The following is a 21,574-nucleotide window of genomic DNA, read 5'->3' as shown; positions in this document are numbered from 1 at the left end:
TCCGCCTCTGGGGATATTACTTAGTTATGTCATGGTCTACTTATTCCCAAATTTTGGTGCACTATCTCAATCACGAACGTCGCAAAAAACCCCTTACATTTTTTTATATTCACCCCTGCCCCACCCCTTTGTCGGCCACGCAGCGTTCCACTCCTGGATATTTTACTTAGTTACGTCATGACCTCCTTATTCCCAAATTTTGGCGCGCTATCTCGATCATGAGCGTCACAAAAAAAAATAATAAAAAACGGAACTTTGACCCCTTATAACTACCTTCCTTCCCAACTCTGGTTTCCGGCTCTAGGGATTTTAATTATTTATGTCATGGTCTACTTATACCCAAATTTTGGTGCACTATCTCAATCACAAACGTCGCAAAAAACCCCTTATATTTTTTATATTCACCCCTACCCCCACCCCTTTGTCGGCCACGCAGCGTTGAGCCCCTAGAGATTTTACTTAGGTACGTCATGACCTACTTATTCCCAAATTTTGGTGAACTATCTCGATCATGAGCGTCATAAAAAAAATAATAAAAACCACGACTTTGACCCCTTATAACTACCCTCGGCCCCAACTCTGGTTTCCGGCCGTTGGTGAAAGTCATGTTCACAACTAATTCAACATATCCCCGTATAGTTTTTCCATATTACTTATCACGCACAAAATCCGCTCCCAGCTCTTAGACTATTGGTATACTTATTATTATAAAATTCTTTGAATATAAAACAAATATTATAATACCTTCTTTCAATTTACAGTGAATTCATATTTATTATTTTTACGGGCGGAGGTAAATTCCTCACCAACCAGTAGAACCATATAATCCGACAGGTATTTTCCTCACCAAGTTTAAGGGTTCGTATTAATCCGGTAGGTATTTTCCTCACCAACTCACTCAGGTAATAAAATAAAAAATATAGATGTAATTTAAGAATGATTATTATGAAAGCATCCGAAATCCGAATAAAAGACATTCATTTCCTTACGATGTAATAATAGTTTATAATATAGATAATGTGCCAAACGTATAACTTATTATTTATTATTTACTATAATAAGAAACACACTTTACAAAATCCATTATAGTCATTTGATTAGACTGATAACTTATTATAGTTATTAAGGTACCAAGGGTATAAGGATAATAACGCTTGAGGTCAATAGTGTATAGACCGAGGGCCTTCGGCCCGAGGTATATACGTTGACCGAAAGCGTTATTATTTTATTTTTATAATACCCGTGATGCCTTCAACGTTTAATATTCGACTAAATTATTCTTTATATGCAAAAAATTTGAATAAATTTTGAATAAATTAGTTTTCGAATAAGTACATTTACCAGAAATAGTCGTAACGTAATTGTGGTACCCATAGTTTTACTTAGAGTTTTATTTGTCAACATGACAGTATTTAACTCGTTATTTAAATTTGGCGGTATTTTTCTATAACACCCCCTTTGGCGTTATATCGTACTTAATAGACTTCGAAATAATGTCATTATTTGTCAAATAATAGACCAGTCGTACGTAAATTTTCTACATTTTTCTCAGCTTACTTGCAGACTGCAGTAATAAAAAAAATTAATTTTATAGTTTGCATGACATTAAATCAAACACAAAACAATCTGATACGTCTTCCGGTTTTATATAATGTAAGGCCAAAAGTATGTTTGAGCCTACTTCAGAATCATTTGTACAGTTGAGTTCGCGAGTCTTTACCCGTGCGTCATTATTACATGGCGAGATACAACACATACTTTTTATCTAGCATCATTCTCTTCCACGCATGAAATTAGTGACAAACCAACTGCCGTCTGTTACTAAGTAAAAACACATGTTATTTTTATGAACGATTTAGACTCAGTGCATTGAAAAGAGACAGATACAAAGAAAGACGATTGGGAATGTTTTCACATATTATTTTAAGTACAATTTCTGACGTTTTGGTTTGTTTACTTTTGTGGCCGTCAGTTTGTTGAACTTTTTGCTGTCATTTTGTCGAATTTTTGCATTTTGAAGTTTTTTATAATATATCATCAGTTGTTTTGACAACTAATTTTATATTGGAATTAAAAATTTTATGATAAATAAGTTTATGTTATTCTACGATAAATTTTGACAACGTACAAGATATGCTTGTGTTAAATGTTCCGTCAAAGTGAATAAAATAAAAAAAGAAAATATGTCATTGAATTTTTTTACAAATTGTTTATTCATTTATTAATCAATGATAATAAAATAATTTATTAAGCTACTTCGAATGTAGCTGAAATTATGCACCAAAATTTTAAAGCAAAATTTGACATTCTATTCATTTGATAACGTCAAATTCTATACTATAACCCGTGATCGATATAATACCCACTTTATGTCATTTGCTATTGCGTTTAGTAAATTTCTGACTTATTTCGTATACTGAATTTTCTATACCAAGTTTGGTGTACTTAGGTGAAATCTTCAATCATGTATTTCAGTGTTTGGACACATTTGAATGATTGCATTATGCATAAATATAGCCTTTTCAAAATCTACAAAAACTTTACTAGGATTAAACTCAATTTCGAGAGCTTTAAAAATTTCTGATTTTAAGAAATAGAAAAGATTGTTTTAAGTTTCTGTTTTTTTTTGTTTGACAGTAAACAGTATAATAAAGAAATATAATGCCCATTAATTGGCCCATGAATAGTGAATAATTGCAAATAATATGTGGTACGGTAATTGTGCCATACATATAATATACGAGAGGGGCAAAATTATGGAATAAATTAATTTTCTCTAAAACGGACGATTTTGGAGAAAAACCCCGAAACAGGTCGATTTTTATTTTTAAATTACAATTTTTTGGCCTATATTTTCATGGTAGTAACGTTATCTAACTGCGTGATTACGTAATCAATGATTTTTTTTAAATGGGAATAGGGGTCGTGTGGTAGCTTATTTGAAAGGGTGTTATATTCTCTATTTAGTAATATAAACATTACCGTAAGTATTGATTGATTGATTGATTGATGACGTCACTAATATGAAATATAGATATGCCAAAAAATTGTGATTTAAAAATAAAAATCGACGTGGTTCGGGGTTTTTTGTCCAAAATCGTCCATTTTAGAGAAAATGAATATATTCCATAATTTTGCCCCTCTCTGTATAAAATTCAATGTTGCTAAAAATCTTATATTTGTTTCACATTCACAACTAAATACAGTTATCTTACTTTTGACACAGTTTATAAAGAGAAAATTTTCCTCCTTGGTTGTTTTTTGAGCACAGCTCTTCACAAATTCTTGAACCTCATCAATATTGGAAGGAAGTCGACCAGGCATCATTTTCGTCGATAATTATATATTTTTTTTCTTATGTAACAGACATCAATCGTAGTAATTGTTTCAGACAAATTAGCTGCAAGCTCTTGGCGAATGATTTTTGGCGGTTTTTCAGTATATTCTCTTCGGCTTTACGTTTACAAGAGTTAGAAACAATTTTTCGATCTATCTTCTGCAGATCTGGTTCATGATTATGATGTAGGCTACTTCTAGTTATTGTAAAATTTCCCCCAATAGTATTCAATTTCGCACTAAAAGTTATTTTATTGCCTCCAGAACACTTCTTCACTTTCTAAAACTTTCACCTTATAAAAAATAAAATTCTCAAATACCGCGATTACTTTCTATTAAAAGTATTAAACATGCCATTTTTGTCAAAATTCCAATTATGACTAAAAATAAAATACTATAACTAATTAATTAATTATTTTAGGTACCTACTGTAATTTTATAGTAGATAAATAATTTCATTGAATGCCTTTTAGTAAAATCTACCTGAAACAACCATTTCAGTTTTGGTGAGGAAAATACCTGTCGGATTATGACATACCCTTCCAAACTCAGGTATAAGATTATTTTGGTGAGGAAATTACACCCGCTGATTTTTACAGATGTGGGTTTTATACTAAATTTATCTATTATCTTCCGTTTTGATACTTTAAACCCCTTAACAAACCATTTATTTCATTAAAACCATTATTTTTCTTCAACAATAAAACACTTAAAACATTTGTTTTCTATACTTCCACAAAATTTATTATAACTATGTGACTACAGCTGTTTCAGCAGAGTGCCTTTCTCAAGTGATTTAGTTAACTATGGGTTTGCATTTTAAAGTCTTTAACTGAAGAGGTTGAGGAGTGGGGAGCTGTTTGTCTCGAGTTGGTCATTCAGAATTACATCTGTATTTTGCAATTCATTAATTTCCATAGATTCCATAAAGATAGCTTAAGGCCTTTATTTTGAATATGAAGAATTTGAAACTGTTCATTAAAGGAATGATTATGGTCTAGAAGGTGAAATGCGTATGTAGAAGTGTCTGTTTTTCTATTGTTGAAAGCCCTTTTGTGTTCTGCTATCCGTTTGTCAAAGGTTCTGCCAGTTTGACCGATGTAAGTTTTCGGACAGTCACGACAAGTTATTTTGTAAACACCACTCTGTAGTTGCTTTCTCTTTCGGCTCTTATTGTTTTTAATATATTTGCTTAAGTTGTTGTTAGTTCTGAAAGCTGATGTTATTCCTTTCTTTTTTATGTATCTGGCTATTTTTGTGGTTATCTTGCCTGTATATGTGATAGAGCAGAAGGTACTGGGTTCTTTCTGTGGTGGTGGATAGACTAATTTCAGGACTTTCTTATGAAGTTTTTGGTCTAAAATTTTGTTAATTGTTTGTTCGTTATAGCCATTGTTTACTGCTATTTGCTTAATGATGTTTAGTTCTATCTCGAAGTTATTTTTTGACATGGGAATTTCTGTCAGTCTATATATCATGCTATGGTAGGCTGCTAATTTGTGTTGTGTAGGATGGGATGATGAATTGTGTATAGTTGTGTCAGTATGGGTAGGTTTATGATATACGGAGAACACATGTTTGTTTAGTCTGGTAATTGTTACATCTAGAAAGTTTATGGACTTATTCTGTTCTGTTTCTATTGTAAACTCAATGTTATTATGAAGTGAATTAATGTATCATAGAAATTGGTCAAGTTGCCTATTAGTTCCTCAGTTCCTGTAAAGCATACTAGTATATCATCCACGTATCTCCACCAATATAAGAACTGTTTGAATACGGGATGTTAAGAAATTGTTGTTTTAAGCTGGTCCATAAATATATCTGATAGCAATGGGCTTAGAGGATTACCCATAATAAGTCCTGCACTGTTGTTTGTGTAAATTTGATTATTAAATTCAAAATAGTCTTGATTTATGCAAATTTCAAGAAGGTGTAAAATTTTAGATGCAATGATCGGATTTGTACTATTATGGTCTAAAAGATTTTTAACTAGAACAAAAGTTTCTGTAGGAGGAAAACTAGGAACAAGGTTTTTTACGTCAAATGAAATTAGTCTGGAGTTATTGGGTAATTGAAAATGTTGTATTTTATTAACTAGTTCTACTGTATTTTTTACGGTGAATTTAGGTGAAAATTTAGTGTATTCTGCAATAATATCTAACAGTTTTTTTGAAAGTTTATGTGACGGAGCTGTATAAAAAGAAACTACGGACCTTATAGGGTGGTCAGTTTTGTGTAGTTTAATAAAAGAGTATAATTTAGGAGGTTGTGGGTTCATAATATTAAGGTATTTCTGTTCTAGCTCTAAACTGTCATCAGAATGTTGACTACCCTGGCTACAATTTGTAGTGAATAAAATAATGATTAAATTTCATTAAATATCTTTACGTATACACAACCGGACGCAGCAAGTGTTGTTTACATACTGAGGTCATTTACAAGATAAGCTCCCTTCTCCCTTTCACCGTTTTATTGACGCTATACAATCTTTTAACAACTACTTCGTCTAAATTCGTTCGAATTCCGAAAGCTCAGCTCGAAAGAATGAAATAAATCGATAAAGTAGCTCAAAATGAGATATCTCGGGTTGGTTATTTTAGATACAGCAAGTGCTTACGAACTATCTCGGACTACTTTCTTAAGGGGTTACTACGAAATAACCGCAGACGTTCTGATACAATTTGCGTCTCTTTTTAAAGACAATGAAATCGACACTTTTACTCAACACACGCATTATACACTACCCTATAAAGTCGGGTAAAATAATCCCCTTGTGTTAAATGGTCAGACAACATATTTCTCATAAATTTCATAAAACCGTGGTTTAGCTTTCTTTATTATATTCAGTACAGTAAAACTTCTGTTAACGGACACCTCTCCACAACGGAAGCCTCTTCTGAACGGATAGTTTTTTGGTGACCGAAGGTCTAACAAGTTTTTAGGTTTAACAATGTACATCAAGAAGACAAAATTTATGAGAATATCTAAACCGCAAAAAATAACGACAATCTCCTCATAAACGGAACCAATGTTATTCCAATGTCGAACGATTAAACCAATTAGTCTAGGCGCCAAATAGAGGTCACCGTGTCCTTTTCAATTCTGATGGAAAAACTCAACGGTTTCTTATGGATTTTTGGCTCCTGATTACGAATTTCGAGGGGGGATTTCGTTCCGAGTGGTCAAAAAATTATTATAAAGAATTTAGTTGTTTATAATTTGTTTATAAGGCTCTGGCTCATAAACTAAAAGAGATAAAAAAATGTTTCAAATAATGTTTGTTCCTTAATAAAAAACGAAGAAAAAAACGTTTACTAAACTTAAATCCAACAATTAGAACTCAAGACATTGTAAAATTAGTGTACAATGCAAATTGCAAATTGCAAAATAAGTATTTTTCGAAGCTTTATCGATTGTAACTCGTCTTCTACGCATGCAAATGAGAAATAGAAAAGTCTTTTCTTTTCTAAAATTCTAAATTCTAAATTCTAAATTCTAAATTCTAAATTCTAAATTCTAAATTCTAAATTCTAAATTCTAAATTCTAAATTCTAAATTCTAAATTCTAAATTCTAAATTCTAAATTCTAAATTCTAAATTCTAAATTCTAAATTCTAAATTCTAAATTCTAAATTCTAAATTCTAAATTCTAAATTCTAAATTCTAAATTCTAAATTCTAAATTCTAAATTCTAAATTCTAAATTCTAAATTCTAAATTCTAAATTCTAAATTCTAAATTCTAAATTCTAAATTCTAAATTCTAAATTCTAAATTCTAAATTCTAAATTCTAAATTCTAAATTCTAAATTCTAAATTCTAAATTCTAAATTCTAAATTCTAAATTCTAAATTCTAAATTCTAAATTCTAAATTCTAAATTCTAAATTCTAAATTCTAAATTCTAAATTCTAAATTCTAAATTCTAAATTCTAAATTCTAAATTCTAAATTCTAAATTCTAAATTCTAAATTCTAAATTCTAAATTCTAAATTCTAAATTCTAAAATTTTAAAGCTTAATTAATAGGCTTTTTAACAAAGTTTGTTAAATTACTTTATCTTCATTTGTTTTAAAGTTATACCCGTTTGAAGTGATAATTTTCTTAAAAAAATTGTACATTAATTTGTTTATAAGGGTTTCAAGCAAATTTGAGCTATAAACATCTATATTTTAACAATAGTGATAAAACAACTCAAAAGGTTGTAAGTTTATTCTTGACCAAGATATCGATATTTAAATGGCGCGCTATGAGGCGCAAGATCGGCTCACCGCGTAAAGGTTCACGCGCTAACTTCTCGATGCAAATTATAATTTCTATGTATATATACGTTATCTTCATTTTTCATTTTTGAAGATCCTAATAAAATTTAACAAGAAAAACGTAACTGCAAATTTTGCCAATTCTTGTTTTTTGCGTAACTAACTTCTAAAATACTGTATACATATGATAAAAAAGCGACATAACTGTAACTATGTGCTAAGCCACCACAGGGTAGTTGCGTCGTTATTGAAATACGCACCATTTTAGACCTTGTTTTAGATGAAGAATGACGCAACTGTAAATAGGGTTGAAAATGGGGGGGGGGGCTAAATTAAGATAATGAAATTCGGACCAACAGGGATGAAAATAAGAGCCATCGCTGTAAGAATAAACGGCATAAAAAAATATTAAAAAAAAATTTTATAGGGAAAACTTTTCAGATCAAGAATGACGCAACTGTAGATGGGGTTGAAAATGGGGCGATTAAATTGAAATAATGAAATTCGAATCAATGGGGATGATACTTAAAGCCATCATTGTAAGAATAAACGTCATACCGATGCTCCGGACGGTTACTCTCTATGTAATCACTATTTTACATATTTAAAAATTTTTAAATGAAGAATGACGCAACTGTAAAAAGGGTTGAAATGGGGAGATTAAATTAAGATAATGAAATTCGAACAATTTGGCATAAAAATAAAAGCCATCATTGTAACAATATACGCCATGCCTATGCTCCTGGACGATTACTCCTCATTTAATCTCTATTTTAAATATTTAAAAATCGATTTTTTGCTCTCCTGATAATTTTGGCTTTTTTCAGTTACGTCATTCTTATTCCGGACCGGCGATACTCTACCTTGTATCATCTTTCATTCTATTTACTTTGTCTTCTATTTTTTGTACTAAATGAGGAAAAAAAACATTAAAAACTAATATTTCAGAAGTATAACTTAAAAGTAAGTTGATATTATTTATTAATAGGTACTATTTTTACAAAAAGTTTTTTTCATGCATCTGAATACAGGGAATATCAGCTCTTTTACACCTGCATAAGTTCTTAGAGCAATTTTTACAGTTACATGGTGGTACTAAGTCTGTTCTTGTAGGCAGTAAAACTAAGATATCCATATAAAATGGATCTAGTTCTTTTGCAGCATCATCAAGGTGACGTGTGTATGCCGCCACATCAGGAATGCTCGTTTTATATGCAATGATGATGCTGCAAAAGAACTCGATCCATTTTTATATGGATATCACCTATTAACTCATTTGCATGCGTAGAAGCCGAGTTACGATCAATAAAGCGTCGAAAAATACTTACTTGACTGTAAGTCAATCTTGCACCTCATAGGGCGCCATTAAAATATCGATATCTTGGCCAAAAATAAACATACGAACATTTTCCTTTTGAGTTGTTTTATCATTATTGTTAATTAAAGTATAAATGTTTATAGCTCAAATTTGCTTAAAACCCTTATAAACAAATTAATGTACAATTTTTTTAAGAAAATTATAACTTCAAAACGGTACAACTTTAAAATAAATGAAGATAATAGTATATTATTCAACGAGCATGTAATGATGGCTATTACTCACGATGATGAAGTTTGCGACACGAGCCGTAGGCGAGTGTCGTAATTTATCAGAGTGAGTAATAGCCATTACGTGCAAGTAGATTACTATACTTTTTCTACGACCTTTTTTTATTTTAATAATTAGTAAAAAATATAATTATCAACTACTCGAGATTTAAATTATAATAATTTACAAAAATACCTAAATGCTGTGTACCCCTAGGCTGAATAATTGGTTGCCTACTATTACCAAATTCTTATTTATTGTAGAAATACAACAAGAAATAGTTAATCCAAGTTCTATTCGTTTCTGAAAAATTATAAGCATAAATTTGTACCTACTGTCAGTGAATCTAATAAATAGGAAATGGCTATTGTCGGTGGACATATTTCATATAGATATAATGTGTATTTACATTTATCTATATTTAATATGATAATATAACTATATACAGTATGTCCCTCTAAGTTGTATCCATATGGAAAACTTTTTTATTATTAATTTTACGAAAAAAAGTTATTCTTCATAAAAAGCTCTGCATAGTCCAAAACCTAATATTCACCCATCAGATATAAAATTGTATGAACATTATACGAGGTATGTCAAAAAGATTGAATTTCACTCAAGAGTAAAGTAGCTTTATTTTTCACAATATTGAAAATGGCTATTATGAAAAGTTGTTTGTAATTAAAAACTATATTCTAATATGAAATTACCTACATCCTCCTAATTGAAATTGTTTTTTTGAAAAATTATGGAAAACTAACATTATTTTCAGTTATTTCAATTCTGATAACTCTTTTATTATTAATTTTACGAAAATAAGTGATTCTTAATAAAAAGTTCTGCTTGGTCTGAAACCTAAAATACAACCATCTTATGTCAAATTTTATTAATTTTATACAAGGTATGTCAAAAAGTATGAATTTCGCTTCAAGAGTAAACTACCTTCATTTTTCACAATATCGAAAATTGTTATGATGAAAAGTTATTAAGAATTAAAAACCATGTTTCAGTATGTAATTACATCCTTCTAATTGAAATATTTTGTACTATAAAGGTACTTTACTTTTGATCTAAATTTATGTTTTTTGACATACCTCGTATAAAATTGACATAAGATGGTTGTATTTTAGGTTTTAGAGTATTTTAGACCATGCAGAACTTTTTATTACGAATCACTTTTTTCGTAAAATTAATAATAAAAGAGATATTAGAATTAAAATTACTGAAAATAATGTTAGTTATCCATAATTTTTCAATAAAAATTTTTTCAATTAGAAGGATGTAATTGCATATTAGAATATAGTTTTTAATTCCAAACAACTTTTCATAATAGCAATTATCAATATTGTGAAAAATAAAGCTACTTTACTCTTGAGTGAAATTCAAACTTTTTGACATACCTCGTATAATATTCATAAAATTTGATATCTGATGGTTGAATCTTAGGTTTTGGACCATGCAGAGCTTTTTATGAAGAATAACTTTTTTCGTAAAATTAATAATAAAAAAGTTTTCCATATGGATACAACTTACAGCAGTGCCGGTTTAACCTAACTTCGGGCCCTGGGCGCTTGAGGTTTAGGGGCCCCCTTCATTGCTATTCGTTGTCAGTTTTTAACAAGAAAACACATGCATTAACTATAAAGTGAAGAAAGTGAAAAGCGTGTAAAAATATTTAATTTCCTTAGCTAAGCGCTTTCAACATATGTGTCATCATCAGAGCTGATGCTCAAAGTATATAAAAAAAAGTACCGGCTACTTCGGGTTGTAGGTGTTTGCATTACGAACATTGGTCTGCTGTGCAACTCCGGGTGATGAAATGTTACTTTTCTTTGATTACTGGATTTTAATTAAAAATAATAAAACAGTAAGAACAACCACTTAGACGTTACAAACATATAAATTTTGGTCATGGTACGGTGTCACCGAACCATTTTTAAGTGATGCGAGCAGTTGACTGACCTGGGTCATGCTCGCATCACTTAAAAATGGTTCGGTGATACCGTACCATGACCAATATCTATATGTTTGTAACGTCTAAGTGGTTGTTCTTACTGTTTTATTATTTTTAATTAAAATCCAGTAATCAAAGAAAAGTAATATTTCATCATCCGGAGTTGCATAGCAGACCAATGTTCGTAATGCAAACACCTACAACCCGAAGTAGCCGGTACTTTTTTTATATACTTTGACCATTAGCTCTGATGATGACACATATGTCGAAAGCGCTTAGCTAAGGAAATTAAATATTTTTACACACTTTAATATACTTCTTTTTCACTTTCTTCATTCATTCAAGTGTGTACAAAACTTATCAGTCTTTCAACTTTTTAACTATAAAGGTTTATTGTAAAATCCATAAAATATTTTTTTTAAAACAAGCAAGAAGAATAAAAACATAAAAAATAATCCACAAAATACAGAAAGTTCCACAAAACAACACATGACAAGCAAAAAACATATTCTAAAAAATACATAAAGATAAAAATTAAATCACTTTTTTTCTTCACTTGACATTCGCAAACTGCCATATAATATTATCACAATTCAGTTTTTCTAGTTCTCCATTCTCTATATACAATAGTGATAATGCGTCTAGGTTTTCTTGACCCAAATTTGACCTTAAATATGTTTTTATTCTTTTTAAAGCCGAAAAAGACCGCTCGCCTGACGCATTAGAAATTGGTATCGTCAAATAAATTTGCAGTAAAGTTAAAATATTGGAAAAAGTTGTTTTTACATCCTGGAAGAATCAAATTTTTCATAAATTGTATGATGTTTTTTCAAATTATGGCATAACGCTACAAAATGGGTAATTTCATTATGCAAGTTCTCTTTGGTTTCATCAACATCGTTTTTATGTTTCTCGCATAAAGTATTAATTGACGTTTTGACTTCTTCTTTATCTCTGAATTAAAAAAAAAACATCTAAAAGCTGATGTTACATCCTTGTAGCATTCAATTCGCGATTCTGAAAACAGCGACTAATTTTCTAGACTCTAGATTTTCTGCCACAGCGATATTTTTGTCGCTGCGACTACAAATCACAGTTGGAGTGCTAGCCTTAGAGGCCACTGTATAATGCCAAATTGCAATTTTTGTAATCGCTTTACTTTTACTTTTGAATGTTTGAAAGAGTGTGTACCTATTGTTTGGGTATTGGCATTTTCGAGAATAATCTATTCTTTATCTATAAATTAGATTTATGTATATCTATTTTTGTCTTTCGTTTAACTATTTTAAAGGACTTATTTTGTTCCTATTTTAAAAGAACTTATTTTAAAGCCGAAAAGTGAGATAAATTATTATTTAAGCCCCACAATTCAAAATGAAATTAAAAAAACTCCGTTTGTGCGATTATTTTGTATACAATTCGAGACATGGCCATTGATTAATAACCTACACTTACACAGTTTTTACCCACTACCTGGGTAGTTTTTAATCAATGGCATGGCAAAATCTTACAACTTTCTGTAGTTTTTGGAAAAGGGCCCCGCCACAAACACTGAGACGGGGCCCCTGTGGGGCTAGGCTACGGCACTGTGTATAGGCATGAAGAGATGTAACAATAGAACAAAAGCGTTTGCAGTGTATTGGCGTATTTTCGTGTGAGATTTTTTTCGGAGAATATGTAAATTATTTAGCGACTTTATTTTTTTATAATTAGAAGGAACGGGCCCCTCTGGGGCCCGGGCCCCTGGGCGCCCGCCCCAAGCGCCCAGGGGATAAACCGGCACTGACTTACAGGGACATACTGTATAATATATTATACCATATTTAACACAATATAACTTGAAAAGTAAACACAATATTAGTTATAAAAATTGCAATTAAAACAAACAAAATGCGCTAATGTCACTGTCACTAAAATAAATGATAAACGTCAAAATTTTTAGTAAACAAGCTATAAACGTAAAAAATATACTGACATTGTTACAGTTTAAACTCATTTAAAAATATTTAGAAGTTAATTATTGATATAAATTACAACATTGTTGTATTAAATAAACAAGATTTAAGTAATTTTATTTGCAGTTTATATACGATTAATATTAAAAGTGGCATGCGCCACTTGAATCTAACTTCAGCCCGTGAGTAATGACCCGTGAGTAACTTCAGCCCGTGAGTAATGAACTATTACTCACGGGTACAGTAATGAGTGCTATTATCTATGAAAAAATAGCGAATAATGAGCATATTATTAAACGGTCGTAGAAAAAGTAATTTAACAAACTATTTTTGGAAGCCTATTAATTAAGATTTAAAAATAAGACCTTGTAAGGCTCATTTTCATTCGTAGAAGCCGAGTTACGATCGATAAAGCTTCGAAAAATACTAATTTTGCAATTTGAAATTTGCATTGTGCACTAATTTTACAATATCTTGAGTTCTATTTGTTGGATTTAAGTTTAGTAAACGTTTTTTTCTTTGTTTTTTATTGAGGAACAAATTTTATTTGAAACATTTTTTATCTCTTTTAGTTTATGATCCAGATAAACAATTTATAAACAATTGAATTGTTTATAACAATGTTTTGACCACTAGGATCGAAATCCACCCTCGAAATTCGTAATCAGCAGCCAAAAATCTATAAGAAACCGTTGAGTTTGTCCATCAGAATTGAAAAGGACACGGTGACCCCTCTGGCGTCTAGACTAATTTAGAGCGAATTGTAACAAAATGAGGAAATTGCTCTGCACAAGAGATCTGAAGTTAAACAGAGTTAGAGCAAGGTTGTCTAGGTGCTACGTTTTCTCTATTCTTGTTTTACGGAATGGAAGTTTGTACCATGAATGTGGCATCAATGGAAAAGCTGGAATCAATCGAGTTGTGGCTGTATAGAAGAATTCTGAAAATATCTTGGACAGAACACGTCACAAACAAAGAGGTTCAAAGAAAGATGAATAAAGAAATGGACGTCTTGAATACAGTAAACACCACAAAATTGGAATATCTCGGACCTACTACACCTGGAGAGAGATACAACTTGTTCCGACTCAATATGCAGGGGAAGATCCAAGGAAAAAGAAGCATAGGGAGACATATAATATCATGGCTGTGCAACCTCAGAGAATGATACGGATGTACATGAAATGAACTTTTCAGAGCAGCCGTCTCCAAAGTCCGAATAGCTATGATAATTGCAGATAAAGAAGATAAATATTATTATACTAAAAAGCCAACTGAATAATAAGAAATTAAAAATGCGATTGTTTAATAAGCATTGGTTCAGTATACCTGTGATTGAAAAACATTATTTACCTCTTCATCTTTTTGTTCGTTATTTCCGTTATGGTTGAGGTAGACATTTCTGTGATTTAGCAGCTGAGACTCAGCTAAAGCTGATGAACTCGAGGAAGCTGATTCTGCTTTATCTTCATCTGATGTTCCATCACCTAATTAAATGAAAATTGAATTAGTTCCAGCAATCTACCAATAAAATTATGCAGTATGGTGCAAATAAAAGGAATGAGTTCGTTATTTTGTAAACCGGCGACTTTAAGGAAAAAATCTTAAAACAGGTCGGTTTTTATTTTTAAATTATGATTTTTTGACATATATATTATTCTAGCGACGTCATTCGTCTGGGTGTGATGACGTAATTGATGATTTTTTAAAATAAGAATAGGGGTCGTTTGCTAGCTCATTTGAAAGGATATTCAATTCTCTATTCAGTAATTTAAACATTAGCATAATTGTTTATACAGGCTGTTCAAAAAAATTTTGGAATTAAATTAATTAATAAAAAAAGAATGTATTGTTGTAGAATGGTTTTTTTGGAAAAATTCAGAAAATAAATTTATATCAGGAACCACGAGATCGTAGATTTTCTTCACCCTGTATATGACAAAAAAATTGTATAGAGTCTAATTTGTAGGGGAGCCCAAGCGGGGATTTTTGCAGTTACTCGAGCGCTTCAGATTATCATATGGGGAGGAACCTGATACCCTGCAGATGTACCTATACCATATAATATTGACTCTTAACACAGGGGAGTTCGTTAAGGGGGGCCCGAAAAAAAATCTATTCTTAAAAAAACTCGAAATTGTCAGTTTAATATAAGGTAAGTTAAGTACATGCAAAAGAGTGTATATTTCAAAAATCTGACGATTTGAGTCGGGCGTAAGGAAATGGGTGAGTCCCAAAATTTCACAAGAAAAAAGCGAATATTTCGCGAAATGAATGACAGATCGAAAAACTAAAAAACATATGCTCAATATTTTTTAAATATCTATCGAATGATAGCAAACACGACTTCCCACGGAGAGGGGTGGGGGGTAAATTTAATATTTTAAATAAGAATCCCGCGATATGTCGCGAAATGAACATCAGATCGAAAAATTGTAAAATACACTTATTCAATATTTTTGAAAAATCTATCGAATGGCACCAAACACGACCCCCACGGAAATAGAGTGGGGGGTTACTTTTAAATCTTAAATAGAAGTCCCATTTTTTATTGCATATTTGGATTCCTTACGTAAAAATAAGTAACTTTTATTCGAAACATTTTTTCGAATTATGGAGAGATGGCGTTATAATCGGAAAAAACGATTGTTGGAAATGGAAAACTAAATTAAAAAATGGCAAGCGCCCACTAAAATGGAAAACTTTACTTAACTTTTTTTGTATAGAGAATCTTATCTAGAAAAACACTGAAACTATAGTTCACGTCTATAGAAGGGAACTGCCACTCAGAAGTTAAACAGGTAAGTAGGTAAGGGAATGATTGATCATTTTTGAACCAAAATGAAACATAAGGTGTCTTTTATTTCCTTAGTTTACATATATTGTGAGTACACAGAACATTGTGTTGGACATTTTCCCTAGACGAATGGACGGAATGCTGCAAATTGTAAAGTCCATTTCGTCACCTTTGTCTGTCGTCCCCTTGCCTTATAATTTGTAAAAGGCAGAGATTAAGTATGTCACCTAGAAATTGGTTCCACGAGAGGTTTCTGATTTACGGATCTGGGACTTCTCATTTTGTTAATAGATGTCGCCACTGCGTGCAATACGGGAATTATTTTTATAATTCTGGTTAACCTTTAACTACGGGCTACGGTGTACACAGTACACCATGCGTGTTAAGTTGGTTGCCGTTTCTTAAAACTATTTTCTGCGTTTACGGCGCTCGACGTAACCTATCAGTATAGTATCAACCATTAGTCCTGTCGCCAGGGGGGGTACAACGGCCTCGTTAATTCAGATGGACTTACCCAAGTTTTTGTTATGTATTTTGACCCGTAGAACACGAATTTTTTGGGTAACAGTTGATCCGGATGTCGATAAGATTGTTATAGACCAAGAACTTGAGGAATCAAATAACAGCGATTTTTGGCAAAACAAAACAATATTTTGTATTTTTTGGGTCATTTTAAGCAAAAAATATTTCTACAAGTTTTTTAGTAGGATGCACAGTTTTCGAGATAAATGCGGTTGAACTTTCAAAAAATCGAAAAACTGCAATTTTTAAACCCGAATAACTTTTGATTAAAAAATAAAATAGCAATTCTGCTTAGCGCCTTTGAAAGTTCAAGTCAAATTATGTCGGTTTTGATTATTTGCATTGCTAAAAATTTATTGTGTTATTGTTAAACAAAGCTACAAACAACTAGTGCGTGAGTGATGTTTCTATGATTTCTCATTTAAAATCGAACGAGTAGGTAGAATAGGTACTAGTGCAATCAAGACTATTTCTACGTTACATGCGTTAAAACGCATGTAAAAGCACGGGAAACCCTACGTGTTTATAGCTTTGTTAAACAATAAAAAAATAAATTTTTACCAATGCAAATAATCAAAACCGATATAATTTGACTTAAACTTTCAAATGCGGTAAGCAGACTTGCTATTTAATTTTTTAATCAAAAGTTATTCGAGTTCAAAAATTGCAATTTTTCGATTTTTTTAAAGTTCAACCGCGTTTATCTCGAAAACTGTGCATCCTACGAAAAAACTTGTAGAAATATTTTTTACTTAAAATGGCCCAAAAAATACAAAATATTGTTTTGTTTTGCCAAAAATCGCTGTTATTTGATTCCTCAAGTTCTTGGTCTATAACAACCTTATCGACATCCGGATCAACTGTTACCCAAAAAATTCGTGTTCTACGGGTCAAAATACATAAAAAAAACTTGAGTAAGTCCATCTGAATTAACGAGGCCGTTGTACCCCCCCTGGCGACAGGACTACATTGTCTGTTACAGTCGATACGTGATTTTTGATCGAATAGTTGAGTTGTGATAAAAAATATCAAAGTGAGTTCCCGAACGGTGCCTTCAGTACACCACGCACATAGTTATGTAAGTAAATTTAACGAATGTTAAACTTTAAATTACCTGCAAACGAGTTATTTTCTGTGTAGTAAATGTTACATTGTACTTTGTATACAAAAATGTGAAATGGAAACTTAGGAGAAATATTTTTTATAGGGATCGAGTGCGTGTTAGAAACCCTAAAAGTCTCACACAAGATGAGCTTAGAGCTATGGCTGAAGCATTGTTCGAAGAAGAACCTGAGGAAGAAGTTAGGGGGGAAGAGGATGCTAGTTCGTCAGAAGAAGAGGAAGAAATTACGGAAGACAACGATTATAACACTGAGTCGGAGATAGAACTAGATGATAAAGAGTCTTCTGCTTCAGATAACGAGAGCGATGGTGAGAGTTATTTAGCAAAACTTCCAGCAAAAATATTGTAAAAATACTTCCTGTGCCAAAGCTGAGTGCTATAGATATTACCAATGAGAGAAGTGCTTTCGAAAAAAATTTTAGTGACGACATTATTGAAAATATAGTTGAGTGTACAAACTTGAAAATTGCAAATATGCGAATAAAGTAAAACCGGCCGAGACGGGCTAAAGACACAACAAAAACAGAAATTATGGCATTTATCGGACTACTACTTCTTGCAGGAACTAAAAAGCAAAACCATACACATTTTCTTGAATTGTGGACTAAAGACGGAACCGGCTCAGAAATATTTAGAGCGTGCATGAGTGCTGATCGATTTTTATTTTTGCTTGCTGCTCTAAGATTTGATAACAAAAATAGTAAAGGGATACGCAAGGAAATTGATAAACTTGCTGCTATTCGAGTTACACTGGATCGTTTTGTGGAGAACTGCAACAATAACTACTGTTTAGGAGAAGAAGTAACAATTGACGAAATGTTAATACCTTTCAGAGGTAGATGCAGTTTTATTCAATATATCCCGTCCAAGCCTGCAAAGTATGGGTTAAAAGTATTTGTATTGTGTGATGCCCAGACATTTTATGTTACAAATTTAGAGGTGTATTGTGGTAATCAGCCACAAGGACCTTACAACAAATCAAATGAACCAGCTGATATTGTACATAGTTTACTTCAAGACTGGAAAGGGAAAAACCGGAACTTGACATGTGATAATTCGTACACAAGTTACTCATTGGCCAATGATCTTTTGAAAGATAAAGTAACAATGGTTGGCACACTAAAGAAAAATAAACGGGAGCTGCCGTTGGAGTTCCTACCACATAAAGAAAGAGAAGTTGGATCGTCCCTTTTCGGATTTCAAAAAGAGGTAACTATAGTGTCATATGTCCCTGCAAAAAATAAAGCTGTGCCTTTGATATCAACCATGCATAATGATTCTGCAGTAGATCCGGAGAAAAAAAAGCCAAATATAATTTTAGATTATAATTCTCACAAAGGAGGTGTCGACACAGTAGATAAAATGTGCGGTACATACTCGGTATCAAGGAGAACGCAAAGGTGGCCGATGGTTATATTTTTTCAGCTCCTAAACATCGCAGGAATAATAATAATAATAATAATAATAATAATAGAGTTTATTTGTAGCAACCTAGTACATAATAAATAAACCCAGTTTCTCACTGAAGTTGTTAGTCACATGGACTACAACTTGTGCGTGAGGGTTAAATTTAGATTATAAATTAATTAACAGCTAAATTAAATAAATAAAAACCTAAGAATTAACAGCCAAATCCTGTATAATGCTGCAAATATAAACAATCCTCAAAAATATACAAGGGTATTTTTAAAGGAATTATCTTTGTTGAGACCACACCTTTCAGAACGAGCTGAAGTACAGAGTTTGCCCTTACATTTAAAACTATTCCTGAAGAAATATAAGTATAAGGGTATAAAGGGTATACATATATATATATATATATATATATATATATATATATATATATATATATATATATATATATAAAACAAATGAAATAGAGAATGTGGAAAAATCCCCTTACGAATAACTCGCACATCCACTATTTCTGGCTGGGAAAAATTTTTCAAATAGAATCAAAGATCCAAACACCAGTTCTTAGAAATGTGTTTCGCCCTCTTCAACCTCCTTTTATTTTTATTATAAACTTATTTTAGATTATAATTCTCACAATTCAACCCTCTTCTATTCGAAAAATTTTTCCCAGCCAGAAATAGTGGATGTGCGAGTTATTCGTAAGGGGATTTTTCCACATTCTCTATTTCATTTGTTTGATTTCGTACGAGTGGTCGTTAAACCAGTACCTGTGGATCTTTTGATCACTGAGTGTGTTTCAAAGATCTACATCTTTTGTTTTTTCATATATATATATATATATATATATATATATATATATATATATATATATATATATATATATATATATATATATATAAGGGTATATAAGGGTACTAAGTACCCTTCAGGTAGGTCAAATGGACCATAGCCGCGGAATATGAGCATCAAGGTCACGTACCGACAGACGTGGGCTTGATGGCCACACCTTTCGGGCGCTCAGCCGTCGAGGAGAACAAAATTTATTTTGCCAATTCGCCGGCTGAGTGACCGAGCACACACGGTCTGGACAGCAAGACACCGATTTAGATTGGTGCCTTGATGTCCGGAACACATTTTTTTAGGACTCAAGTCCAAAGTAAAGTAAAAAATTAACTTAGTCATTAATAGGGAGAAAAGCTCTTCTAGCTACCCCTAAAACCAGGTGGCTTAACCACATGAAGTAATACAAAGGGTGTCCCATTACCCAGGGCATCCAAAGTAACATTAAGATCAACGCCTCCCCATTCGGTATGTCCTTCGATGGGGAGGGGTGGAGGTATAGCTTGGGGGTCAGATAGGTACCACTCCATTACGGGGTGTGACCGGTTTGATCTTCGGACATGTGGGTTCCACTTTTCCATTGGAACACACATGTTCCCCGGGGCTGGGGTTGATACGAGCATGTGTGTGTGTGTGTGAAGAAATATAAAGCTACTGTAGTGGAACAAGAAGAAGAAGAACCACCAGCAAAAATACGAGGAAGGTGCTATTGCTGCGGAAGGCGTAAAAATAGAGTGACAACCATTTCGTGTCAGACATGCAGGAGAATGGTTTGCAAAGAACATTCCACCATTATTTGTCCTGAGTGTATTAACTCAAATAACCAGGAAGAAGACGAAAGTGAATAAAGACTCGTATGTGTTTATTTTTCTACCTAGTTAAAAATTTAAAAATTTTCGCATATTTTTTTAGGTTGGTGTTTCAATGTGTAATAAATAACTGTTTTCGTTTTTTCTCACTGGTTTACCATTTTGAATTATTTTTTAGTTTTATTTTTTATTATATAAAAACTAATTATTGATTAAACACAAGTTGTGAAATTTAATATAGTTCTAATTACTAAAGAAATTTTGTTTCTGTAGCTATTTGTAACTGGTGTATAGAGTACACCGCGCCCGTATTTGAGATTCATGGTTGGGCGCCCGTAGTTAAAGGTTAAATAGACAGCTTGGTTTCATTTAGATTCAGAGCTGATCATGTAGCCCCTCTGATGAGGTCTGGGAGACTGAAACTTACGTAAGGGGATGATTGATCATCTCTGAACCGAAATGAAATATAAGCTGTCTTTTATTTTCATTAAAAAATATTCGTTTTATGTACAAAAACGAAACATGCATTCATTAAAGCTTGATTTTATGCAAAGTATACAGGGTGTCCCGAGAAGATTGGTCATAAATTATAACACACATTCTGGGGTCAAAAATAATTCGATTGAACCTATCTTACCTTAGTAAAAGTGTGCTCATAAAAAAAGTTACAACCCTTTGAAGTTACAAAATGAAAATCGATTTTTTTAATATATCGAAAACGATTAGAGATTTTTTATCGAAAACGGACATGGGGCATTCTTATGGCAGGAACAACTTAAAACAACATTATAGTGACATTTGTCTACCCCATAAAAATTTTATGGGGGTTTTGTTCACTTAAACCCCCCAAACTTTTGTGTCCGTTCCAATTAATTCATTATTGTGGTACCATTAGTTAAACACAACGTTTCTAAAACTTTTTTGCCTCTTAGTATTTTATAGATAAGCCAGTTTTTATCGGGATGTGGTTTCTTT

At 32.0% G+C, this 21,574-nt stretch overlaps 1 protein-coding gene across 1 annotated transcript in view; it reads right to left on the bottom strand.

The window, feature by feature from the left end:
* Positions 1–21,574, bottom strand: part of LOC114333032 (4F2 cell-surface antigen heavy chain) — a 51,500-nt gene that overhangs the window by 13,452 nt on the left and 16,474 nt on the right. The window contains exon 3 of the mRNA XM_028282848.2: positions 14,446–14,579. Within this exon, the coding sequence (XP_028138649.1) occupies positions 14,446–14,579 (134 nt within the window). The remainder of the gene's footprint in view (positions 1–14,445; positions 14,580–21,574) is intronic.

The sequence above is a fragment of the Diabrotica virgifera genome, chromosome 4 (assembly GCF_917563875.1).
Source record: "Diabrotica virgifera virgifera chromosome 4, PGI_DIABVI_V3a".
Classification (NCBI taxonomy): domain Eukaryota; kingdom Metazoa; phylum Arthropoda; class Insecta; order Coleoptera; family Chrysomelidae; genus Diabrotica; species Diabrotica virgifera.
This window is presented reverse-complemented; position numbering and strand designations above follow the sequence as displayed.